This window comes from Pipra filicauda, unplaced genomic scaffold (assembly GCF_003945595.2).
Source record: "Pipra filicauda isolate LSUMZ 115617 unplaced genomic scaffold, ASM394559v2 scaffold210_size2929891_pilon, whole genome shotgun sequence".
Classification (NCBI taxonomy): domain Eukaryota; kingdom Metazoa; phylum Chordata; class Aves; order Passeriformes; family Pipridae; genus Pipra; species Pipra filicauda.
Genome location: NW_024104322.1, coordinates 2,480,920 through 2,508,571, shown reverse-complemented (window position 1 = coordinate 2,508,571; position 27,652 = coordinate 2,480,920). Strand labels below are relative to the sequence as shown.

General features: G+C 38.4%; 1 protein-coding gene across 3 annotated transcripts in view; it reads right to left on the bottom strand.

Annotated features, from left to right (window-relative positions):
• Positions 1–27,652, bottom strand: part of ST7 (suppression of tumorigenicity 7) — a 143,278-nt gene that overhangs the window by 10,148 nt on the left and 105,478 nt on the right. For all 3 annotated transcript variants that reach the window (XM_027731059.2, XM_027731060.2, XM_039381001.1), the window contains 4 exons: positions 22,318–22,432; positions 13,031–13,103; positions 11,396–11,498; positions 1,745–1,895 (listed from right to left, as the gene is read on the bottom strand). In XM_027731059.2, coding sequence (XP_027586860.1) covers positions 1,745–1,895; positions 11,396–11,498; positions 13,031–13,103; positions 22,318–22,432 — 442 coding nt within the window. The remainder of the gene's footprint in view (positions 1–1,744; positions 1,896–11,395; positions 11,499–13,030; positions 13,104–22,317; positions 22,433–27,652) is intronic.

The window sequence follows — 27,652 nt, the reverse complement described above, 5'->3', positions numbered from 1 at the left end:
ATTAGGATTACTGGACTAGACACTGGTGAAACTATTAAAACCCATGGGAGTCTTCATAATTAAAACCCATGGGAGTCTTCATATGTAGGCAAAATTTGAACAAAATTCTTGAAGACTGGTACACTTCATATCTTTCTGCAATCACTGTGAATGAATTATGGATTTTTCTGTAGAAGTTATGCTCATTTACATCTTTACAGGGTACTATACAGCTATTAGCTAATAAATTACTGAGCATGGTGTTCTATACACCTAGAAATAAAGCCAGTGCATCCTCAGGGAGCCTACGCTGCAAATTAGGCAAGTTCAGACCATTTCATACAATGACTGAGACAGTAAGTCACTTTTACAATGGAAGTATTAAGTGCATTTCCATAGCAATTATCATGGTGACAAATTATCTTTTCTATCAAAGCTAAATGAGAACAAAAATAGTGAAAGCAAGAAAAAAAAGGTGGTATAATAACATATGGAGAGGCTGAAAAAGAGCAGAATAAAGCAGAGCAGAAAAGTGGAACTCGATTACATAAAGTAAAATCTGCGTCAAAAAAAACTCCCACAAAAGCTGATTATAAACTGTACTTTTAAATTCTCTGAAACTTGATAAAAAACAAATCTCGAAGACATGATAAGATACATTAGAAGGTTAGTATATGACCTTTGGAGATCATATCCTCCAAACTCCCATTCAAAGCAGGGTCATCTTCAAAGTTAGGTCTGATTAATCAGAACCATGCCAAGCTGAGCTCTGAGTATCTCTGGGGATGGAGATCCCACAGCCTATCCAATGCATCACCACTCTCATTCTGAAAATACGTTTCTTAGGTCTAGATGAAATTTCTCTTGTTTCAACTTGTGTGTATTGCTTCTTGTCTTCCTGCTGGGCCATTCTATGAAGATTAGGACTGTCTTCCATATCATCTCTCCATTGGCAGAAGACAGCAACTGGATCAGCCCTTCGGCCGAGTTGAATAAAACCAGCTCCCTCAGCACCTTGTCCTACATCACATGTTCCAGTCCCCTATGCATCCTAGAAATCTTCCACTGGACTCACTACAGTTTGTCAGTTAAAAGAAAAGTCATAAAATACAGTATTACTTTCCACTACTCATTAACATATATCTGTCTATAGGGCACACTCATAATTTCTCAGTATCTGAGCATTCACAGAATCATAAAATGGTCTAGGTCGGAAGATATCTTTAAAGATCATCTCATTCCAATCCCACTGCCATGGGCAGTGGCATCTTTCACTAGGCCAGGCTGCTTGAAACTCCATCAAACCTGGTCTTGAACAGCTCCACAGATGGGGCATCTACAACTTCTCCGGGTAAGCTGTTCCAGTGTCTCACCACCCTTACAGCAAAAATTTTTTTCTTTATGTCCAATCTAAATATATTCTCAGTTTGAAACCATTCATTCAAATAATGACAAACACATCTCTACAAGTCTGGAATGAAAGAAGGTAAATTATTATCCACTTACCCATGAGTAAGAAAACATGTCTCAAAGAAGTTGAGAAATTTTGTTCAGTATTAGACAGCAAACATAATCCGAGACTTCAGAATCCTTTTTCTCATTAAATGAAGTTCGTATTTTTAGTTTGAATTTTGAGTGTTCAAATGGTGGTGAGAACTGATGTCCAAAATCCTCACATACTATACTTCACAGTAAACTGTTATTTTCTCATGACATTCAATAAAAACATTTGATTAGCTCCTTTGTAAAAAAGCAAATTACTTACTGCCTTCCCATGTACAGTGTAAGAGATTCAATGCCCCCTCTACTCTTTTCCAGTGTTGAAGATGAAAGAAAGCATATGCTATTGCTTCACTGTCCCCTCTCTTCAGAATATGTTCAGGGGGCAGAATTAAGCTTTTCATTTCTAGTAGATACTGCAATAAAAAAGCAGAGCACAATTATTTCAGAGGTAATACGAAACACAGAAAGCTGCATGCAATTCTATAATGCCCACTGAAAGGTCTATTTCCCTAAAGTACTTTCTCTCCTAAGTGTTTCATCAAATGTTTCATCACCAACTGCACTTGGAGACAACTACTGAATTATTCCCAAAGACTAAGACATGCTGTCAGATGGATAATGTTCTGCTCTTCAGCAGCAGTATGGGAACTACAGAGAAATTCAAAATAAGATGCCTCTCTTATCGAAGGAGATGAAAAAAAAGGACTCAAAGCAGAAAATGGAATTTAATTACAAGAGCTTTTTAATTAAATGTTTATAATAAAATTAAGACCCTAAGCAGTTGGATGCACACTGTCTTTCTCTAAGGAAACACACAGCACTTATAGTTTGCACACAGGTTGCTTTACTGCATTGCCATTAATTACTAGATTTATAAATACTCAAGGCTGGTAGCCACCTAGGAACCTACTTAATAAATTACAAAGTGAAAATGTTACAAAATGTAACAAATTCCTCATTTCAGGGAAGGAGGAAGACTAGGATGTTTAAACTTCCTACTTGAAATAGTTACTAAAATGAAAAGTACCACTGACTAAACCCACGAGCAATTTTCACAGAAAATTTCCCCATAACTGGATCCACACTAGCAGAAGCAGATGAAACATATGAAGGGTTCATGCCACAGGAGAAAAGAGGTCCCAGGCCTTATTCAAGCAGGTGGTTTTTCCTCCCTCCTCAACCTATGAACTAAACTGAGTTAAATAGACAAATAACTAACACCAGTCCATCAGACATCTCATCACTGGTGCTACTACATTCCAGTTAGTGGAGGGGAAAGATATACCCCTTGCCAGCATGCTTCGCAGGGAAAGGAATGGCAGACAGAAAACAGGCTGCCAAATCAACTCCTGCCAGTCCTCCTGAGCATTGTTACACTTCCCAGCTGCGTGCTGACCACTCTTCAGTAGTACAGGGAAACTGTCGCCTTCTTCCAGCATGCCCAAGATCAAATTTTCTCCCCACCAGCCTTGTTTAGGTTAACACAAAAGGTAGCAGGTGACTCAGGCAGTAGACTGTCAGGCCCTAGCATAAGGACGGGAAAGAAAAGTTATGGCTCATCCCTGGCAAAGAAGGAGTGAGTATGCAGCCCCTCCATTTCACCTTGTGCCTAAAGACTGGTCTGGAAGGACGAGGACTGCAGGACCTAGGGACAGACAACCTCCTAGTGCAGGCACCCACAAGAAGACAACCTGGCACCGGTGGTGAAAGGGTGGCATGGGTGGTGCCAACCTTCCACAGCTCCTGTTAAACACTGGCTTTTGTGAATGGGATGTACTGGTGCAGAAAAGAAGGCAAAAGAAAGAAACAAGGACTGAAAATCAGCCTTGTGGAAAGGAAGAGGAAAGGGTAGAGGGAAATGAGCACCAACAGCAAGAGGTCGTGGAAAGCGTCCAAGAGTTTGTTGCCCCTTTGCCTGAAGGAGGTAGCAAGCAGATGAAAGATTTTAAGAGACCATGATCAAAGCAAAGAACTGTCAACCCTGGGAAATAGATAAATACTTCAAAGAGGAGAGAAATCACACATTTCTGATGTGGGTGACAGTATTAAAAGAGGAGAAACTGAATTAGCAGTGGGAATAGTTTAATGTGATACTTGGATTTTCCCTAAAGCCTTTCAGAAAAATCTGAGAGCTGCAGAGCAGGTGGATTAATGGAGGAAGCTGCAATTTAGTAGGCAGGCCAGGGGATTAAGGGTGATAGAGAGAACAGAATAAAGAGCTGACAAGAGGGAAGGAGTTGTCAGGTTTACACTGATATAGCAAACATTCACTGTCCTAATGAATGCCTCACCCTTTTAAAAACACACATTATACCTGTTGAGCAAAATGGAATACAGCTGCAAGAGCTGCAGGTTTCTACCTGTTTTAATGATTTAGAACATAGCTCTTATTTCCATATTTTTTTCAAAGTTAAATGAGAAAGTAATTTCTCAATATTTAAATATTTCAATCAAAGGAAAAAACCACTAGCAAACACAATGACATGCCAATATTTTAGGAAAAGAAAAACAAGGAATAAATGTCTATTTTTCAGAGTGTTAAGATGAAAACACGTTATTTTGATTCTTGCATATTGCTTGTTATCAGTGGTTAAAATAAAAACCAACTGGAAATACCAGATGGAAGCATGTATCTTGACACTTGCAAATCAATCTTAGTCTTCACTCACTTGCGTTGACTTTTCAGTCTGCATTTTTCTCAGGTTCAGAAAGAAAAACCTATTTTAAAAGTTCCTCAGATCAAAACCATTCATCCCTCATTACTCTATCACAGCTACTTTCACAAACAAAAAGTCCATTACCTGGTTTGGTGATATTTAAGAAGACCCCCACACAAAGTTGATGGGTGGCTTAAGACTCTTTTGAGCTCATAATTACTTTTATTTTATGCATAAATGTCAGCCCCACCTTTTGGGCATACAAACTCTCAATTAATTTATTTTGGAGGTATTTCCACCAAGAATGCTAATTGTACACAGCCCCATAGAGACTTCATCTGGAACACTCCATACAGGCACTCTCCAAAACATAAAGATCAAATTTCTGAAGTACAGAATATATCTAATCAAAGAAATGACTCTGGGAGAGGGCACTTGAGGGCCTCCATCTACTTAACTTCTCTGAACAGAAGTAACAGGTACCAAAAAGCTACCTAGCTGTAAGTAGGGCTTGATTATTAAGGAAGGAGAGATATGACTGTCCATGAAAATTAGGACAGTCTTGATGTCCTAGAATACCATATCCATTGCTGCATTACTGTATTTTCAAAGAGAGTTCAAGAGCCCTGAGGGCATTGGGGTTCCTGGAGGTTTTGTTGACAGGGCTAAGGGTCTACCTGGAGATAGCATAGCCAAGGGCAGCCCCCTTTTACAGTAACTGCAGGCTACTGGCCCCAGATTTTTTACAGGTAGGACTAAGTCCCAGCAATCTGCTAGGTTTCCAGTAGATTGTCCATGAAATCAACATGGTCCCCCAAAACATTTTGTATTGGACAAGCGGACAAATTCTAGCGAAATAAAATTAAATTTAAAAAAATCTTTCTTCAAAAACTATCCTATAAGCTGCAGTCCTCATGCTGCCCACATAATGAGTGAACCACAATCCTGATGAATTTCTGCACGCAACAAGCATCTCCAGCTCTTGGAAAAAATCAGCCAAAGACATCTGATCATTGTTTTGAAGAGGCTGTTATCACATTTAATCAAAGGTACTACACTAGACACGTGCAGTCTTCTCTTCAGCCACCAAAGATTTCAGAGTGGAAATCTGACTATTTATATCTCAAAATTTCCAAAGGCCTCATTCCAGAGCATAGCCCTCGTTGTTACAGGACTAATAGGGACACAAAATCCAATCATACCACTAAAATTCATAAAAGAAACCTACACCTCTTGACACATTCCCTATTAACTGTAACTCCTGATACACTGGCATCCACTCAGATTCAACCACGACCTCCACAATTCAAGTAACAGAACTTCACTACATTACCAATACTTTGAATATCTGGCAGAGCTCTGAACCTAAGCATGGTTCCACTTCAGAGGGAGAGTCAAGCAAGAGCCTAAATAAGAAACCTACCAAAGAGCTAAGCATTCATGGAGAAAATGGAGATGATAAGCCCAACACATCTACAGCTGCATTTGTTTTTCATTAACAAATTAAGAAATTTAACCAGAAGAAGAAATAGCAAGTCACCACCATCTGGAGTTATCACGTTCCTTTAAAAACAGGAAACAGCTCAGAAAAGACAGAAAATTTCAGTCAGAATGATCTCTTCACTCTTGTGACCAGTGATGGGACTCACATTGTGCACTGGAACAGGCTCCTCAGGGAAGTGGTCACAGCACCAAGCCTGAAAGAGTTCAAGAAGTGTTTGGACAATGCTCTCGGGCACATGGTGTGACTTTTGGGGTGTCCTGCGCAGGGCCAGGAGTTGGACTCAATGATCCTGGTGGGTCCCTTCCAACTCAGCGTGTTCTATGATTCTATGACCTAGTCTCAATCAAGTTAGGAGTGAATCCTGAAGTTGTGCAATGATTCCTGCCATCAAGAGATGGCTCAATCAGCCCTTTGTCGCTGCATTGTTCTGGCTTGTAATTTTTTTGGTTATCTTTTTTTTTTTTCTGGTCTCTCTCTTCTCTCCCTCTAAACTTTTTCTGTCAAGGAACTATATTTAGGAGTTACAACAAGTGTAACAGTAGTTTTCACTTGCTTCCACAGAGGGCTTCTGGGCCAGTTACATAACATTGTGATAGATATAGCTGAGCTATAGCCATTCTGTACACATATGGAAATATGTCTTTTAATGAGCATTTGGAGGATGACAATGGACCTTGTACACATGTAGTGCAACACGGTGGAGTTTATATTCCTCTTACATAAACTGAATATATGTTATTTATTTCATAATATTGACAGCTCTCTGGCTACTAATTCTCCTCTGCTGGGAGTGCTTTAGCATTCCACATTACTTCAGCGACCTTTTATAAAATAAATCAACCTATCCCAGGCAGATTTCCTTCTATTCCTCAATTGTACAATTTGACTCTGAAATTACAGCTCAGGTCGCAAACAGGCAACAGTCACTCCTGCACCTGTGACAGCATCCCTCCAGGCCAGAACACGAGAATTCAACATTGTTTGAACAGGAACTCTGCTCCTCCCAGCGGGATGAACAACACGAGCTTAAGATAATTCCAAAATACTGGTTTCTACATGCCTAGAGAAGCCACTTTTAAGTCACCTAACAAATTCTCATTGAACTGATGGTAATTAAGAAGTTTGGCCTTTTTGCTGGAGGTACATAAACAAATCACTGTCTCACTGAACAGTTAAAAACTCTCTTAAACATGTCTCAAATAGTTTCTCTGTAATATCATGGGGTGTGCGGAACAGATTTACTTCCCATCTGGTCTATGGGTTTGTTTGCATTATTTGTTTCTATTAGCAACTACAAGTTACTAGAAACCACACAAGCATACAGACAGACACAGTTCTTATTAAAAAAAGTAAAAATAAATAAGAAAAAAATGAGAAGGGATGCAATGGAGAACAGATAAATCTTTAAAAGTGCTTAAGTCAACGGTTTGTTACATCTTTTTAAGAAACTTTACACATGAAATTGGCATTTCTTAAAGTAATATCAGTATTTAAGGTGTCTGATTCAAATGCAGCATACTTCAGCAGGGACTCTCTCCAAACTAACGCAGCTCCTGGCTTACATACCAACCCCCTACAACTGTGTGCAGGACACACCTTTGACTCACTTTTAACAATTAGATATATGGACCATCATCTGTTTTCTCTTTATAGCTCTAGTCTCATAGATCACAGAAGCATGAGGGCATTTTTCAGGAGTTTGAATGCAGGGAAGGAGCCCTGCAAATCAGTTCAGAAGGGGTGTTCCACAATCGAGGAATGTCCCAGAAACACCTGTGATAGCTTATCAGCATTAGCTTGGGAGAGTCGCATTACATGCAAGCAGGGAAGCTCCAAACACATATAAATAACAAAGATGAAGTTGTGTGTGTGTACATATACTTTTTTCTCAACCACTCCACAAATTATGCGCTCTCCATTACATAGGATGTACTACTCTCTTTTTCCATACAAAACCCTCTGGAATTACAGCTTCAGTGGCAATACAGCCTTCTTTGGTTAACCCCTAAATTTTTGAGCAGTACGTTGTCAGACAGTGTCAGCACATTTCCTTGGGAACAAAACTACACAGTGTATGGTGCTACACTATAACAAAGGGATACTAATCCATAGAATCTCATTTAAGACAAAGATGGTTAAAAAAAAATTCAGACAAGTCTTCACAAACAAGTGATAAAATTTGTTGTGATTCTTCTCATAGTGGAATTCACAGCTCTTTGCTTTGTTCTTTTCTGACGTATTGCTGACTTTGATGTGCTATGGGTTATGTTTTTTTCTACTACAAAGAACCCTGAAGACACTCAGCCTGGTGAAGTGCTTTCTTTTTACATAGGCAATCTCTGCCAAAGTATAAAGCTGCAATTTGCTGTAGCTGACTCAGTAACATAAACAAGATGAACTGTAGAAAGATGAAATACATTATATCAGATTTGTTTTCCTGTCACAGTTTAAAAAATTAAGCCACTTTCAAGCAAAGAAACCTTTTTACAGGTAAAATGTCTTCAGAATAAGAAGTCTTGATCAGTTTGACAATGGTTCCATTTTTGCTGCAGTCACAAAGGAGATCATAGTTGACAAACCTGAGCTGGCCTTACCCTGAACAGCTCAGCTTCCAGAAACAGCACAGTCAGATCAGCTGTCCAGCTTCCTGGAGAGATCTGGCAGGCTGCGCTGAGCTCTTTAATACTTTGTTCACTCAAACTAAATTCTGGTACCTTCATGTGCCATATCTTGACTCCAGTGTATTCCAAAAATAATGAGAATTTATCACCTATGGCTGGGAATTAAATTGTCATAGAAATGTACTCAAAAATAAAAGAGACCTGTGTCAGAAGAGGGTTATTTGCTGTAAGAGTGGCTGCCTGAAGAAAGACTGTCAGCCATATTAGGCCTCTGTGAAAGTAATTTTCATGCAGACAGAAAGTGATGTGTTGTCATCTAGAATCAATGGAAGGGGGTGCCAACATATTCATGACATGCATACTGACAAGACTCCCAGATCCATGCATACACAGTGGTTTCTGTGTGGAAAGTAGGTGTTTTTGCAGGGTTTCTAACATCTTCGTAAAGATGGAAATCTGAGATTTTTAAACCGTTTCTTCTTAAGGTGTTCCTACATATTTAGATTACATTTTAAAAAAAGGGTAAAAAGTATATCTGACCTCTGCAATATCCCTATGGAACTGCAATCAGGTCATCATCTTCCCGGGGAGAATGAGCATCACTGTAAGAAGCCCATGGCTGTTTTACACAAACTTGCAATAGGTTACAATAGGAGACCCAGTCTCCCTTTCTTGGTAAATCCAGCTTAGCAGCATCTCTCAGCATGTTCTGAGTATGTTTCTTACATTCTCTTTGTCTCAGAATCTTATTAGCAAAAATGTGCTATTTCTAATTAAATGCCTTGAAAATGTATATTCAGTAATAACCTTTTTACGTAGTAATTCGAAATTTTAACCATTTGCACTGAAAACAGTAAAATCTTTTGAGACAAAACAGAAACATGCCAAACTGTATTTTTTTCTCTTCAGTAGTGTAGAACCTGCTTTCAAGGCTTCTGCTGGGAATCTTAAATAATTTGTCACCTTTTAATTTATTTCTTCCTCAGTCTGAACAAAAGACTCATTAGTGTTTAAATCCTAAAGAAGCTCTGAAGACACATTAGTTTTGTGGACCTGTTAGATTTCTTGTGATGCTGCTTGCTAAAACTTATCTCTATTTCATTAAGAACAAATTAGATACAACATCAATCATAACTGAGTGAAAATTGAGCTGTAATATCTACACTGTGCATAAAACTACAACCAAATCCATCCTTTCACACTTTAATATCCTTTGGCTAATAGCAGAAGGAGTAAGTGTGAAAGCAGCAGTGCTGCATATTAATCTGTATCATCACAAGCAATGAATGAAAGTTCTGATCTACAAGAAAAGCAGGATCTTGTAGGTCTGGAAGTACAGAGGTTATGCAGCAAATGCCACAACTTACAGTAGGATGAATTTTGCGAAGGAAGTCAAACTAAAGAATGTCACACTCTTAAGCATAAACAGAAATAGAAAAAGCAAAAAAGGCAGTAAATGAGACTTAGCCTCAGTTTCATGACAGTGCAGAGCCTGGTGACAATAGCAGGATGGATATAAGGAGCATGTACAGAAGTGAAGGCCACTATCTTTGTCCCTGAACCAGTCCCAGACACAGCCAGACTAGCAAAACTGACCTGAAGCAAAAAGATCCCCACTCAGAATCAAGTGACGAGAGAAGTAAATGCACAGCCATTCATTTAAAGGGAAACACTGTGTGTTAATATGGAAACATTAGTATGCAAATTGTTAAAGTAGATTTTGATGGAATAATCATCAAAGGCACGGAGATAAGTAAGGAACAGGCTTCCAAGGATTGCTTATGACAGGTCAAACTAGTATCTTTGCTTGCCAAGATCTCTAACTGGGCTTCAGTAAAACACTCAGAAAGGTTCACTCAGAACAGGACTAGACTAGAGAGTTAAACAGGCAACGAGGCAGAAGAGAAATACCAATAGTTGTGTTGGTGCAAGAATAACTGGGATGGAAGAAAGTGAAGACAGTTCCAGAGAAGCAGCCCTGGAACCAAACTTCATTTAATATTTTAATTTTATAGTAAGGCACAAAAATAGAAGATAGCTAATAATACAAAGGGACTCATCTCACCTAAACTTTGTTGTCTAAAAGTCAAGCTTTTACTGGAAAAGTGTTGATCCTTTCATAGTAAGTGCAGAAACAGACATCTTGGATGGAAAGTCTGTCTAAAGATGTCTAAGATAGTTTGTTCTTTCCACCGCCTGTAGAGGAAGTCTAGATAATTTTATTAAGCAAACAGCCTAACTTTGAGATAGCTACACTATACTATTTAGTGGTTAGCATAATAGATAAAGCTCACAGAAAAAACATTTAATTCCTGCAGTGTATGAGAATTAACTTTCTGCAATCCATGTGTACATATGGGAGAGGTTTTTGGTTTCTCTTGACCAGACTTGGTGTTCAGCTGTACCTAATAAATAGGCTCCCTACATTAACATATACCAGTCTTCTGTTGCTTACTTTCAAAGGGCAAAAAAGTTCAACGGCCAAAAAGCATCTGCCTCTAGTTTGCCTTTTCAGTGAACTTATATATTGCAATACTGAGTATCAGGTGATGAAATAATAAAATACATTAGCCTTTAGCAGCCTCTGGGCAAGATTCTTACTGCTGAGATACATATCTAGAGAGGGGATTATGGAATTAGAACATAAATCCATTTTTAGTCTTTGTAGTTCTATGCAATTCTTCATCTCTGAGCTTTGCATTCTCAGAACTTAATGACAGGGTACCGCATAAGGAATTACTAATGCAACTCATATAAAGCACACCGTTAACTCCAAAGATAGTACAGCATGCCAAAACATATTCTTACATATAATCATCAAAACAAATAAAATATGCTATTTTGAACTAGAAGATCTTTGACGGTTATTTTGCAAATAATAATCTGTCTTTATGTATGGTTCTGTGCTGCATCATAACATTTGGTGGTGTCTACTACTGCAATCCACTTTAGCTAAATTTCAAGTTGCACAGTCCTGAATGTGAAACAAAAAAACTATGTATACTATCAGCTTTTTTCCCTCCCCGTTGTTTGCTCCCCTTTTCACCACATCACTCAACAATCTAACATAAAAATCAGGAGTTATGTCCTCAGCAGTGTTAGAGCTACAACAATGTTTTCTCGATACTCACTTTTGGCACATGTGGATTAAATTCTACTGCTCTGTGAATAGCTTCTACTGCATTCATCTCTGCAGTACTCAGCCCTCGCCTTGAGGCAGCCTCTGGAGAAAATCTACAAAAGCAAAGAAACAAACACATTAGGTCAGAAACGTTAGCAAGAAAAGGCCAGAAGAGGAATCTAGAACATGGGCCCATGTAACCAAACTGAGTCATTTTCCTATGCTCTCCAAACTTCCATAGCAAGTGGAAACTCTGAGTGATCTATTACGTCAAGGCCAGTGAGATCCCAGCAGAAGTGGAAAGCATGTTTGCATCTAATCATGGAAGAAAATCCATCCAAACAGTCCCTTCTCTGTCACTAATCTAAATTTGCTCTAGGTATCTTGCTAAGGGGCATATTCAAGGCTGAAGTTGCAGAAAAAAAGAAAAGAAAAAAAGGAAAAAAACCCACAAAGCCAAATTATTGTTGGAGGGTTTCTATTAAAAACAGGTTTGGGGAAGTTTTAGGGACGTTCCCAACCCAAGGCCCCTGGGTCAGGTTGGGATGGATGCAGCAGCAGTAGCAGGTGGTCTACTGGCCGCAGCACCATTGAGGGTAGCATGCCCAAACTGTGGGCAAATCATCTGCCCCAGTGAATAAAAAACCAGACCATGCAATCTCTTTCTCACCTCACACCCCACGGCTAACTCCAGAGCTGTACTTGGCAGGCAGACACCACAGGGAAAGCTGTGACAACCTTAGCCCTGCCCTCCCAAGCTGGAGTCGCTGTGTAGGGAGGAAAGATGTTGCAGTAGGTACTGGCGATCTACAGGATAAAAAGAATGAAAGAAAATTACTTAGATCTTGATGTGTACATACACTTTAAAAGCAAAAACTGTCAGGATGTCAGTCAAGAAAATGGCTTTCCACTCTACTTGCTTTCCAACTTTGGGGGGGCATTCGACCCTCAGGTGCACAGACACAACTCTGCCTGGGATTTGTGTAAAGGCACTTGAGAGCAGAATCGGGATTTTTGAGATCCATCTCACAAGGAACTGAGCACCCTTTCAGAACGGGCCAGTGCTCTCAAGTCCACAGGCATCACATAGATGTGCTCAGCACCTTGGAAGGGTGAGACCCAAGAGAAAAACATCACAGGAATGAACAGATATTTGTGTCTCTAAAAATATGAACGCCATCTACCTCTCAGAACCCCTGACATAATAATGCTAAATCCACCTGCCGCTAAATAAGTAGGTGCGCAGTCTTCTGACACGTCTTGTAAAATGACATTGCTAACAGTGCATCCACATTTATTTATTACCTTTTTATGGTCAGGTTTATATGAACTTGAGGAGGTTCAGCCACACAACCCTCTTTAGTTGCATCTTCATTATACTATCTAGGAAGCCAAAGCTCACCCAGACAGTATATGTAAAACTGAAAAAAGAACTGAATTTATGCTAGTTCTCTTCTTCTTCCTTAATATCTGAAGTGCAATGTTTGATCACTGCAAATTTTTCTCATATATAAAGTAATTTTGTGAATTTACTACAGGACAGAATTTTCCTGCTACTGAGCAGATTGTTAGGGTGTGGGCTCAGATAAGAGAAATCTTGAGTTAAATCAGGATTTTTGCTTGACAGTAGTTCTTAAGCACTTACTTGTCAGAGACAGCTCTGGCTTTGAGCAATGCAGCTGTGTAACATATTGTTGCTGATTTTGGTAAGCTTATATCTGTTGAAAAGAAAGAAAAAAATAAACATCTGAAAACTTAAAAGTCTGCAGAAAGACAAGTGTTTGATTGATACTTCAGAGTAAGCACGACATATGCAAAATTACTATGGGAACTCAGAATACTTTCTGATATTGGACTTATGCTGCCATATCACATGGATTTTTTTAATTTTCACCTTACATACAGGCTTTAAAATGTGTGTTAATGACCACTGGAACTGTTATTTAAACAGCAACTGGGTTCATTAGAGAAATAATTCAAAGACTGACATCATAGAGACATAATGAAAGAATTCATTATTCCATACATAAATGTATAGGTAACCTGGAATACATTAATTTTTCCATAGTTCACAAAACATCTAAGTAATAACTGAAGGCTATCTTATTCAGTCTTCATGTTTTCACGCAGAAGTAGTTGTCTAATATGAGCGTGTGGCAGCTATACAAGTTAGGACAGCTATTCAAGTAATAATGGATTTGACTTGCAAGCAAACAACCAGTAGATTTATTGCTGTGATTAACAGTGGAATAAGGTGTTTTGCCTCTCAGGGAAATGTTGGAGCAAAACGTTCACCAGACAGTCTCTGGCCATTTTATCCTGTTCCAGAGACACTCAGCAGCCATAAACCTGACTTAACCCATTACTTAATTTATACCTGTTCTCTAATAGCAAATTGGCATAAAGCATTCAAAAGATAGAGAGAAATGCTCCTTAACAGACTTGAATGATATATTTGTTCCCACTGTTACAGAGAAGAATTGACTTTCACATTAGTAATCTCGTGGTGTGACTCTTGGGGATGGTCCTGTGCAGGGATAAGAGGTGGACTTGATGATCCTTGTGGGTCCCTTCCAACTCAGCATATTCTGTGATTCTGTAATCTACCCAGCAGACACATATTATATAGCGACTGAAATATTCCAGCATTAAAAAGTTAAAGACTACAGCTCGATGAAAAAAAACCCAACAAACCAAACCCACTAAAGGCTGGATTCTGCAAACACTTCTGCACACTGTGAGAGCTTCCTACAGGAAATAGCAAATGCAGTATAGTAAACACAAGGCACTTCAGTAAGTCCACTGTAAAAGTGAGGAGCAGCTAATCTGACTATTGTTCTAAAAAACTATCTATCCCTTGGTTTTTCATTAAACTTGCTTAGAACGACAAAATTATCATGGGTAACTTGCTAACTTTCGGATTAAGAGAAACTTGTGATTTACTGAACTTGTGCCTTGCAAGACAGGGCTACAAAAGGGAGTTAAAGAGGATAAGCGAGTCATATCTCAGCAGCCACCATCCCTCACTTATTAATAATGAAGCAAATAGGCACAATGTTCTGTTAGACAGAAAACACTGTCAAAATGACTGAGGCACTTTGAAAATGCTACCTGTTAAATCCTCTCTATTATCTTCTAATGCACTTGCCCTTCAAGTATGAGATGTACAGATCTTGTTGGAAGCTCCTCTATAATATATTCCAACTATATTTTCACTGGAGTATGTAATTGTAGTGACTAAAATAATTGCAATCAACAGCATGCAAAACAGGCTGGATGATAGATATGTTAATTACTCCACTAATAGAAGACAGCTACAGACACAGACACATCTTCAATGACAGGCAGAGAAAATATTTATAAGCACATTCAATAACCCCGCTTATACCAGGTTTTTCTTAACATTGGAAGTTATTTCTAATAAGGAGAAATGCCCTTTTTCAGAATACACTGGTCTCTGTCTTTCAGTATAAATCTTATTCATGAAATTATAAATGGAGTGAAAGGTAGAGGAACGGAAAAGAAAAAAATACACATGGGAAAACCAAAGATGTGCTTATAAAAACATTTATAAGGATTTCAATTGGTCAACAGAATACCTTATTTTCACCTTACATGTAAGTGTTTCTCTGGGCCATCAAACCACCATTACCTCATGGGAAATATTTTCCCCTGCATCAGTTCAAACCTAATAATGCTGTTTTGGGATCTGACCTTTAAAAGTTTGCAAGAATGACACAGAAAGGATCTTCCGCCTAGAAAAGTCTTACTAGAAGATCCTGGAAATATATTTTCCCAAGGCAAAAGGTGAACTCTAGAGATAAAAAAAAAGACCAAACAGAGGATGCTCGCTCAGATTTCTAATAACAGTGAGAGCAGCATTTCACTTTTCTATCTGTTTGAACTAGAAGGAATCCAGAGGTCTGGAGCACGTAACTGATGTAGCACAGGAAAAGCAGTTGTTATGCTGATAAAAGCTGCTCACTCAATTTCATCAAAGCAAGCAGCAAAAGCCAGCAAAACCCAGAATGACAGGAAGAAAATGTCAATTCAGTCATGAGGTTAAACAAGGATACCACTCAACTTCTAATTACACGTATACAACCTAGTTTCTGCATCTAATCATTGATACTTGAATGGAGAATGTTCAGTGGAAGTTGCATGGACCAAGTTGTGAGGATTATTACAATTCTTGGATTAGAGATCATGCAGTAAGAATGGAGCTTGATATAGGGTTAAATACATTAAAACAAAACATAGTATTACAAAATAATATCTTCTAGTAGGCAGTATGTGTTCCTGAGCCAGAAACATCTGTGCATAGAGATTGCAGGATGATTCACAATGAACTGCTGGCATCTGCAAGGAAGGGAAACGTGGTGAGATGAGGTAAGGCTCAGGTACACCACGTGAATCATTTCTGCAGAAGAAATGGGATTTCTCAAAGAATGTTGTGTTCAAATCTGATCCCCCATGGTCAAGAACAACAAAAGTAAACAGAAGGTCTGGATAGTTTTTTATCAAACCAAATGAAATAAAGACTGAGAGAAGATACAACTGTTCCCTATGCATACCCACACGGGACATCAGGAAAGGAGAAGGATTGCCTACGTAATGGATAACGTTGGCACAAGAATAAAGAGTTCAGAATTAAATCTAGGCCAGAGATTAAAAGGTTTCTGTGAAGTGAATTTTTGAGGCAGATTTCCAGGTAGAACAATGGGGAAAACAAAACAGTTAATTCTAGGATGGAGCTTGCTCAGCTCATGGAAGGGGCAGTAACATGCAGAGAATGCAACAGCGGGGGGCCTGACTCACCCAGGAGGACTCTTCCAATACTATGCTCTTAATAATCAAGCAGTACTTGTTTGAGGATAATACCTACTGTCCCCTAAGAGTGGAAGAAATATATACAAATGTCTGTGTTTATCACAGAATAACGAAACAGTTACGGTTGGAAGTGACCTCTGCACATCACCTAGTCCAACTGAGACAGTCCTCAGCAGGTTCATGCCTGCTTCCCTTCAGAAGTGTTTTGCTTTTTATTTGCTCCATATTAGACAATAAGTACTTGGTTCTGTTATATGCTGGTCTGATGACTACAATACTTAAAAATCCTCATATAATTTAGTCTTCGTCTCCAAAACTGCACCCTCATATTTTAGAGAAAGGCATAAAAACAATTATGTCTGGTAACAACTTGAATTTAGCAAGGGAATCATGTCCAAACTAGTCCTAGGAGATACATACTCTGTCAGGAACCAAAGTGAAGTTTTAATAAATGACTGTGTCCAGCTCTGTGAGCCATCTGGCAAAATATCTTCACATACACTGTTTCCCACCCTCCTGTGATTACTGGTGGAGCTCCCACAATGTGCTGAAAGATGTGACTGCTATTCTGCTGTCAAATCCATCACGGCATTTTTGCCTAATAAGAACTGATGTGTCATTCTAAAAAAGGCTCTCCTTCTTCCTTCTTGCTTGTATGTTTAAACAGAATACAAAAGTCTAGACTTAATTTATGAGCATTTTCTTTCCATTAGCTGCAGTCAGGTATGGGGAGGGTCAAGACAATGAATTCTTACTATTCATTTGCTTCTTAAGTAGTTGCTTGTGAGACTGAACTAATGGAAAGACGCTATGGATATCCCAAATATGCCATATATCATCTAAATTCTTCACATAGCACTATAGAGAGACAACATTAAGCTGCTGGAATCATTCACATATTTTCAAATATGTTACTGAAAGTGTATCAACAAACTGGAAGAAGTTATGCGAAGAGGTAAAACAAAGAATGGTGGAATACAGGACATATATTGTACTATGGCTTGGGGGCAAATCCCAGCTCTGATTTTCTGTCCCTCAGCCTCTCTGCAGACTCTCATGTTTAAGTGTTAGGCCAACACTTGCTCTGTCAGCACAGAACCCCCCTAGTTCTTGGCACCTGCAGGTTAGATTGTCAACTCTTACACAAGGGGTAGAAAGAATTGCTTATGGGAAAGACTGAAAGTGCTCTAGCAAATAAATATGTGCAGGATGGACTGGTGATGACAAAAGAGAGATCCAGTCATCTATGAAGACAAAAATATTAAGAAAGAAAGTGAATTAAACTCATACAAATGGCTAAAAACAAGGATGGAAATCAATAAAGTATGAACTGAACATCAGGGGAAAAACACTGTTAAAAAGATGTAATATTCTGCAGTATTATCTCCCATTAGAACAGTCAATTCATTTTTTCCACAAAACATGGTAGAAAACATGCTGGAGGGAGCACAACTATGAACACAGTGCTTACAAAATAAAACAGGTCTGATTCTCTGTACTTTCAACATTCTTCCTCAGTGGTGGGAAACACCCAATCAAACACAAACCCATGGTCACTATGTATGCTAAGGGCTTGACTTTGGTCCCTGATGGTATGGAAAAAACACTTCAGCACAAACAAAAAGTCTTTATTTTGCCATGACCACAACTAAAACTTACACTGTTCAGTTATGGAAAGATTTACAACTGCTGCTTTCAAACATTTCATATGCAACTCTTGCTGACATGCATATCAGTGACCAAGCAGGTGTCAGCCCCTTTAACTTGACCAAATTCAATCCTAAATGCCTATAGAGGGGAAGGAAAAAATTCTGATACAGAAGATTAAAAAGAGCAAGATTAGTAAAATTTCTTTAGACTTTTTGTGGTTTTGCACATACAGGACAAATGAAAAACCCCACATAATCATATGGCAAAAAAGAGGAGACCAGATGGTATGAACAGACATAGAACTGATGCAGAGACCTAGCTGAAGTGACAAGTGATTTTGACATGAGGAAAGAAACTAGTTCTTAGAAGCAGAAGCTGAAAAAGATGTGATACGAACAAAGACAAACTATTCTCTTGATTACTGTTACACAAACTGCAGGTGTCACATGATTTCCATCTCTTGAGGTAAGTAAGTAGACTAGACTTCAGTATGACCTTAACTAAAAAAAACTTTTTCTTAAGATCTCTCCTTCAAAAAAACAAAAGGATTATAAAATAGTGTGCATGAGTTAACGGTTGCTTCCATACTGCTATTTGCTACATCTTTTAACTCAGAAGAAAACCCTTTATTGCACTTAGAACACCTACCCAGTTAGCTCCACTAGGTAGAACATCTTCTCAAAAATGTCAAACACAAATATGGCAAGTAATGAAATGGATGGAGACGTGATCTCAAATATATATATATATACACACACACACACACAAAACCTCTGGAGACCATAGCTAATGCAACTGATGGCTGCATGCAATTGGTTCATCAATCTGCAAGTCTCTACAAAAGAGTAGGGTTCTGCTAAGTAAGCTATTAACAAATAAAAAGGTGTCATACCATAGTCTCACTGAAAAACACTGTTCTATTAAAAAATGAAAGGAAGGACAAGTTTAGAGAGGAGCCATTGCATCACTAAGACTAAATACAGAAGCATGTATTCTTTCTAAACCTGACTTTCAATTGCCAGAAAAATCTGAGTTTTCACACAGTGCCCAGGTTACCAGATAATATCTATCAAAGCAACTGGCTGACCAGGGAAGTTAATAAATCAGTTGCTCTAAGCATCAGAACATGCAGCCCAAGTCCACTGGAAAACAATCTGTCTAAAAAGCAAGGATAGAGGAGCAGAGAGACTATCTACTACAAATATCATTAGCTTATTCCATCAAGAACAGTCTCTTTAGCAGCCATAACTATTCCTGCTGTAAATAACATGGATATGAGTTATATCAGAGCCAAAAATATTTTCAGAATTCAATAGTATTTAGGTCATACTCACTCTTATTGATAGACATTGAACTCTGAAACCATAATGATGTAGCTCAGCAACAGTGCATGCTGTTCCACTAATGAGGCCCTTTTTCCATGAATAATGAGTATGGACATCAGCTCTGTTGCCAGGTACATAATATAAACACAATTTAACACATGGCTTTTGGTAAAGCAGTGCATCTGCTTGCAGAGGCTGAGGTTTCACATAATGTGATCCAACTTTTTATCCCAGGGTGGGGGCAGACTACTCAAGGAAATAATTTGTTCATATGTTATCAAAATACAGTAAATCAGGTTTGGTCTTAGTCAAAAAAAAGGCAGTGCAGTGGGATTAACAGAAACTGCAGATAGGAAAGTATAAATGAGTTCAGTGTTTTATATTCCAATAAATCTTACAACACATGAAGCTGATGAGTTCTAAAATGAGCTGAAACTCCGTGAGACAGCCCTTCTGAGACTCATGAACTATAAGGGTTATACTGGTTAAGCCTGTGTTTGCCGAGTCCTTGTGCATACTTAGTGTATACACACACCATACTCAAAGCGTGAGTTGAAACTGCATGTGTTCAAACAGCCAAAGTAAGAGCTTTATTTTTAAAAGTCTCACTTGTTTTCACTCTTATCAGATGCTTCAGAGAAAACAAAACACACCTTCAAGTTTTCTCAATTTCCAAGACATAAACTGCCACCATGGTGTTGTGTAAAACCAGGGATCAGTGCTTTAGTGTGCCAAAGTAGAGCTTGCACTGGAGTTTAGTCTTGAGATTTGGGAAGGCGTGGCTTAATTCCTTGTTCTGTCACAGTTCTGCTATCTCTCAGGACTACTGCTTCACAACTACAGGGAAGACTAGAAGGTGCCAACATCCTGTGGTGCCTGGGGCATAAAAATGGGCATTTTCATTTACTTCCTTCTTAACATGCCAAAATAAAGACTATAGGGATCTATCCCTGTGTCCCAAGAATACTGAAATACGAGCTATGAGATAGTGATGTTACCACTTCAACTGCCGATTTCTTCAACCAGACTAAGTACAACCAAGATCTCTCCTAGAGTCATTACTGCTACAGAATGGCAGTATTGAAGGGTCTGAGTGACATTCTGACCTCTACTTATAATGATTTGTCTCCAGAAAGAGCTGAAAACGTTCCAGACTGGACTGGTAGCAGTGATTATCACTAATGTTACTTGTAATCAGCTGCTTATTTATCTTTTGTTAAATAACCTCAGCTCTGCCACAGTCTGGTGCAAGAGTCTGAAATCTGCCAGTATGATCATGTTAGTATCAAGCCAATGGTCTATTAAGAGTCTCATTAAAATTTATCCTAATTTCCTAAACTTATCTTAATTTCCAAAGTTGTAAGATGTTAGAAGAAAGCAGTTAGCACATATTCAGTGGAAGCTTCTGCACTTTTTTGGTTATACCCTTTAAAGATTCTTTGCTCATCAAGTACACGTCTCAGTACCCCAATAAACTTATGCATCATCCCCTTGCCCTGTGATGTTCCATGTGATGATATGGGTCCAAGTACAGAGGCTGACAGTGAGCAGCCATTCTCTGCGTGAGCTCTTATTGCTCTAGTTTTTTGGCACCCCGGCAACGCAACATAGAATGACAAAGGAAGAGGAGGCAGAAGTCACAGAGAAAAGAGTAGATGGAAAAGATGTTAAGAGAGGAGGAGATGTATCTTGACCATCACTGCCCTGAAGAGAAGACTGGGACAGGTAGTTAGGAGAGGCAGAAGAATGGCACTGGGAATGAGAGGTACTGGCTGAACAAGGAGCCTCTAATAGCAACTCGAAGCAATACAAAGCTGAAAATGACCATGCAAAAGAGAAGCAGAAGAAGTAGACAAGTGGGACAGAAGACCAGCCAATTCTTTCTAAGAATCAACAAGAAAGAGTGTCCAAAGCACCGTGGATATAATAGGCTCCAGTGTCCATATTCATAGGCATTTATACAACAGTAGCTCAAATAACGCCCATCTACCTTTTCAAAAACTTCGGATGTTACAAGTCTTAAAACCTCTGTTCAAAGATCACCAGACCTAGTAAGAGCTAGCAATTAAGAACATTTTAAAGGCTACAAGATAAACATAGAGAAAGAGTTAAGAAACATCAAAATTAAGGCTAAATAGGTTTCATATAAGTCAGCTATTTGATTCATGCAGGTTATGATCTCATTTTTACATAAATGATTACATAATATTCCTTTTATAAACTCCCTTGCCATAACCCAGTGCACAGAACGAGACTTTTCTGAGGATGAATGAGGACTGTCTAGTAACACAATAGGAAAGTGACAGCTATAGGATCCTTGATTCACTTGTTGCAGAACTTGGAATGTAGCTATTGAGTAAGCCAGAGACTACAGTAAGAGGAGGAAGAGTGGCACTGTGCAGGTTGATGAACACCGCTCAAGAGAACTGGACTGTATTCCTGTTTCAGTCACAAAGTTTCTGCACAATACAAGGAAAACCCACTTAATTTAAGCTAAACACTTCTCATTCTGTGTTTCTGAGACCCTGGTGTCTTGAACTGAAGTTCAAGGGGCTAGAGCTGCAGCACCTGTGATTTGAACATAAAAAGAGATGTAATGCTGCTAATGCTGTAATGTTTACTAAAAAATACAAAAAATTAATTCAAAAAGTTCATCTAGTCTTCTGAGCTTGCCAAGTTTTCTCCATAAGACACTAAGTCTGCTACTCAATAGATTGGTATGAAGTTAAATCAATTAATGTTTGTAAAGCACTTGTATGCTACTAAGTCAACATTCATAGGAAAGTCCACAAGGGAACTGATAATCCTTTCTTCAGACAAGGTTTGAATAGCATGCAATAAAAAGTCTGCAGAACCTAAACAATCATTCTTTAAACACCAACAGAAAGCAAAGAAAGCTCTGAAGAGCTGCTAGTGACTTCCATTACCCTGTACAATGAATTAAGCATGGGTTGGCAGAAAAAATGTACAGTGTTTAATCTTTGGATTAAGGACTGTGTAAGGGCATGTATGAAGCTCATGTCAATCAATTTAATTACAGTGTTTCCTAAATTTTAACAGTTTGACTTAGAAATATTTTTTCAGTGTGTACCGTATAGAGAAAATCCAAATACATATTTGAACTTACCATCATACTTTGCTAAGACTGCCTGAACATCTGCATATGCTTGCAGTTCCAACAAAGCCTCTAGCAGGTTTTCATGGATGTTGAACATGCTGAGCAGAGGAAACTCCTTCATCAACTAAAATCAATAATATATGAAAGGGTTAGATTATTGATGTGGAAATTGTTCAAAATGCATTGAAATACTCAACACCAAGTTAAAAGTTAAAAGCTCTCAGTTCCCCTTGCTCTTAGTCCTTTCCCAGAGTTCACTATTATCTCAGAAATTTCTAAGCTCTTAATGGATGCTAGGTCAGGTTCTTGACAAGACATGGTTACATAGGATGTAATTAGTGAAATCCAACAACACAGCTATCTGAATACATAACTCTCCTTCAAATAATAGGTTTCTTCAAAGTGAAGAAGAGTTATTGTTCTGGAAAAGAATCTTCAACAGTGTAGCTCCAGTATATCAGAGGTAAGTAATCCAGCACCTCTCCAGTATATTAGTGGAAAAATCAGAAAATATATTGAAAAAAAATCACAATAACATCAAATGAAAGAAGCCATATTATCAAGCATGTGATACCAGAATTTGTAATTGTGAATACTTTAGAATACAACTGCAATTGTGGGCAATATAAAAACCCAACCAACCAAAACCCAAAAAACCCAACCCAAACCAAACAAACAAAAAAGCAAACCCCCCCCCAAAACCCAAAAACGAAAGAAAGAAAGAAAGAAAGAGAAAAAGAAAGAAAAAGAAAGAAAGAGAAAAAGAAAGAGAAAAAGAAAGAAAAAAAGAAAGAAGGAAAAGGCAGCAACAATAGGAAAGGTAAAGTTTATACAAATCTAACACAATAACTGAGGACTTCATCTTGTATGACAAACTGAATGTGTACTTAAAATAATCTAATACTTTCAGATGTAAGTGCCTTTTTTTTACGAACCAAGCCTTGGAGAGATACCATGGATTTGTTTTTAGATATCCTCAGTTTTAATATCTGCATAGATTCAAATGACTGAAGCTGATATTTTATCGCATCTTGTTTTTGAAGTCACACTTATAACAAGCATCCACATTTTTCACTGCAGAATGGACAAAACAATATTTTTATTGTCAGAGTGATTCTCTAAAGAACTGAAGTGTTAAAAGATCCTTGCTTCTTTATGTCTTCTTTATGGTTGTTTAACTGCCTATGTGATGTACATTCAGCACAAAAAGGTCCCAGACAGTGTAGAACTAGGATAGCTGATATTACCACTGTTCTTCAGGAACCTGCAGGGAAACACTGTCATTTACTATCTCTCTGATATGGTTTATGACAACAGAAATGCTATAAAAAACCAAGTAAAGAAAATTATTCAAGCTAAGCCTTGCTCTATTTGAAAATAACAAGCTAGATCTGAAAACTCTGTCACTTACTAAATCTACCTTTCAAGATGTAAAGAGAGAAACTGATGAGAACCAGCAAATCTTAATCTCACAAACAGGTAACATAAGCAAAAAGTAAAGCAGGATTGAAACACGAGGGGCAAAAATTCACCAAGAACTTCAGAAGATGAGAAACAGGTAATGCAGTAGAGCTTCTTCACTGTTAAGAAAGAGACCTCAACAGGTAAACAGAGAAGCAAAGCATAGAGAACTTCTTCCTTGTGAAATGATCTGGCATAAGCTAATCTAAGAACTATTCTGACCTTAAGAATTAAGACTCTAAATTTGTCTGTCTGGATGGCAATGACTTTGCTGCAGTTTGAGGATTATTAAAGATAAAAGGCAAGGATGGCAGTATTTTGTTTAACTGATGATATAAATTTTTGGTGAGAATCAGGATCACTGTTGATAGCAGCTGAAAGAAAGCACTGAACTTTTCATGTTAATGGCCATAAAGCTCTTAGTTTCACTGGTAGGAGCTAAACCTGTGAAAAACAACATAAACAAAACTGCATAGTTTGCAGGCTTTTCTCCTCCACTAAAAAAAAAAAAAACATCAAACACCAAGAGACCACAGACCTTGATGCTCACCTAGGTTAAATGGAAGGATTTGAGAATAAAATAAAAAGTTTAAGTCATTGCTCATGAACAAAAATAAGTGCAGGTGAAAATCCACATAGTTGGATTCATCAGTTAAAGACCCGTCACAGAGTCTACTTGTCTTCATTCTTGTCCTTACTATTTGATTTTTAAGAGAGGAAGCTACTATTTGGCAGGAAAGAGCATGACAGAATCTGGCTCTATGCAAATATGAGAATTTTAGAATGAACATCTTGCAAAGAAACCCCTCTAGGGGATTGAGAAGGATTATCCCTGCTCATTGAGAATAACAGCTGGCAGAATAACATTCCCTCCATCAGTGAAGGGAAGAGCTGCAGCTAGTTTATAGATGTACTCTAGCCAGTAAAAGCTCTTACTCTGGTTCTCTGTCTCTCACTGACATCACTCACTAACCTTTTGGTTTTTTTCTATTTTAATTACGTTCTGTCAGAGTGATAAAACCCTCTCTCAGACAGCAGGAGAATAAAAGTAATTGTCTGGACTGCCAGGCCTTCAAACTGGTAAGTGTTAAAAAAGGTTTCATCTGGGAAAAGTCAAATGTTAAGAAGTCCAACCCAGTAATAATGAACTTAGTTGATATTGTAGCCTCAAAAATAAAACACCTCTAAGTGGCCACTCAGCTATTTGAACACTGACTGTGCATAAATGAGAGCATGTTTGCTATTAAAAGAAAGAAAAGAAGGCATGAACTCATTTCTCTGTCACTTCTGGATGTAGAGTATATAGTTTTCACTGCAAATAATTTCCAGTCACAGTAAAAATTTGGTTTCTGAGAAACTTGCCAGAAAGTAAAGCCACTTGGACGAAGGAGTATTATGACACGCCATCTTTTAGGCCTCATAGTGAAAGCAAACACTGGGGAAGAAAAAATTGCCCCACAGGTCTGGTGAATAGTCAGGGCAGGTCATATACTGCGTCATGCTGAGGAGCTACGCAGAGCAGGCTGTGAGCTTGCTCCCCTCCCCTCCCTAGTAGATGGAGAGGGAGCTGGCTCATACTCCACACAGAGATGTAAAGATGGGCACGCTATCCCCAAACACAAGATAAACACAAGATAAAAAACACAAGATAAACACAAAATAAAAAACACACCCTCCATTCTCCAGACCCACACAGCATTGAGCTATAATCTGTGCTCTTAAACTGAGCTCTATAATTGAGCTCTTAAACTGAGCCTCCAGTTTAAGAGGCACAGACAACCCTCTGCATTTATTTTCTGCAAAGTTACAGACCAATATCTGCCAAATCATTTGGCTTATCAATTTTAATTATCTTTACGTTTTTACTGTAACCTGACAAATGCTTTCATTTGAGTGGCAAGCACACTTGAAGAAAAGACAAAGGCTCTGTTACCATCTTTCTCTACACCTTTAGAATTCAAGAGAGCAGCCATCGAATTCAGAACTCAAGATTTCTCACCAGAGCCACTGCAGCGTTTTAAACACTAATTACAACTAAAAATGCCATTGTAAAATTGCAGTTAGTTGGTTTCTCGGCTGATACTAAAGAGAAGTGTCCCACTGAGCTAAGCTCATGTTCATACCATATGAAAACACACACCACATGGCTATGATCGTATTCCCTCCTTACAACATAAGGATATTCAAACAGCTATTGAACACATCATACCAAATCTATGTTCACAAGGATTTTACTTCAAACTTGTATCAAAATACTTTCTAGAGATGGAATTCAGACCTGGGGCTGGGATAGTACATATTTTGTTCTAATTGCTCTGCACGTTTGGGGGGAAATACGTACAGGCGTAGAAAGTAGAACTGCTTTTCTTTGAAAGATTCATTAGGTATACTACAAATATACAGAAATGGTAGCTTTTGCAGATAATTATTAAGTTTTAATTTTTTAGATAAATAATATTTTTGGAGTATAAGTTTGCAGAAAAATTCTGGAAATAAGACTGGATATCTTAAGACTAGTTCTGGGAGCTCTGTATTCACAGACTCACCTCAATTTACATTGCAGGGTGTAGGTTCAACAATTTTGTGATGGATATGAAGCTATGATCATCACAGAAAATGCTTTATGGTAGAAGGAAATCCACATCTGATTTACTAGATGAGGAACAAGTTTTATCTCTCTAAGGACAGCTTAATGAAGAAGACTGCCTTGCCTGAGAATATCTCAGTCACCAGGATTTTCTCATTAAGATCTAATTTTTTTAACATTTTCAAGGAATGTAGCTTTAACTGCTGCATCTGTTATTCTCCTTGTAATGACATTAACATCATGCACCAATTAGCAAAGAAACATTATTTGTGTAGAAAACTGCTTAAACCTGCAGCTTATGCCTACAACGAGACCCCAGGACTCAAGGGAATACAAAGGTGGATAAACAAATGATCTTATATATAACCTGGTGTTGACAGACCTATGCTCCGTTTGCATTATGGCTGTATGCATGGTCACATATTTTACAGGCAGTGCATGCAACCATTCACTGCTGCTTGTACTCCTATCTTCTCAACAAACAAACAAAAACATTTTCAGGTCAATGTATTCAACTGAATGCATTTATAAAAAGGGAAAATGAATTCATCTTAAAATGAAAAAACATCAGGCAAACAAAGGAAATTCAATGCAACCAGTGAAACTGTTACAACCTTAATTCCTAGTGTATATGTTCCTGCAGTGGGTATCTAAAATGGCAAAACCTGTCCACCACCATTGAAGAATCAAGCACACAGTACGGATAGCACTGTCATTTTCACAAGTGCTTTGCAAAAACTGCTTTCTGGTATATGACCTATAATCTCCAAGAACTGTTAACTGAACAAGGTAGAAAAGGCAAAACTCCAAGCCATTTCTGAGCAGAAAACCAGAAACCTCCATTTCTGTGGGCTTCATTGGCTACAGCTGACCTTTCAGATGTCTAAGCTCTGACTGAAGCTCATTCTGGGCTTGAGGCATTTGCAACGTTACTCCATGTTGACCCTCTGATGTCTAATAAGATACACCAATCTTTAGTTCTTCTCCTGGCCAGCTCACCTGGCAAGGACAGAAGGGAAGAAACACTGTCAGCAGACTAAGGCTAGCACACAAAAAAGCCCTGTTAACAGATGCTTAAAAATTAGTCTAACTCCTGGTCCTAGGAGTCAAACTCATTCAAGCACAGTCTCACTGTGAGTGGGATTCATGTGATGCAAACAGACCCTCTCATAGCTCTCTGAGTTGGAAAATGATCTGAAATGCACAGGACCTACCTGAATTAAAGTTCTGCTTAATTAGAGCAACAGTAGGATTCTGTCAATTCATTACTTTCTCTAAGTGCTGCATTCCTTTTGG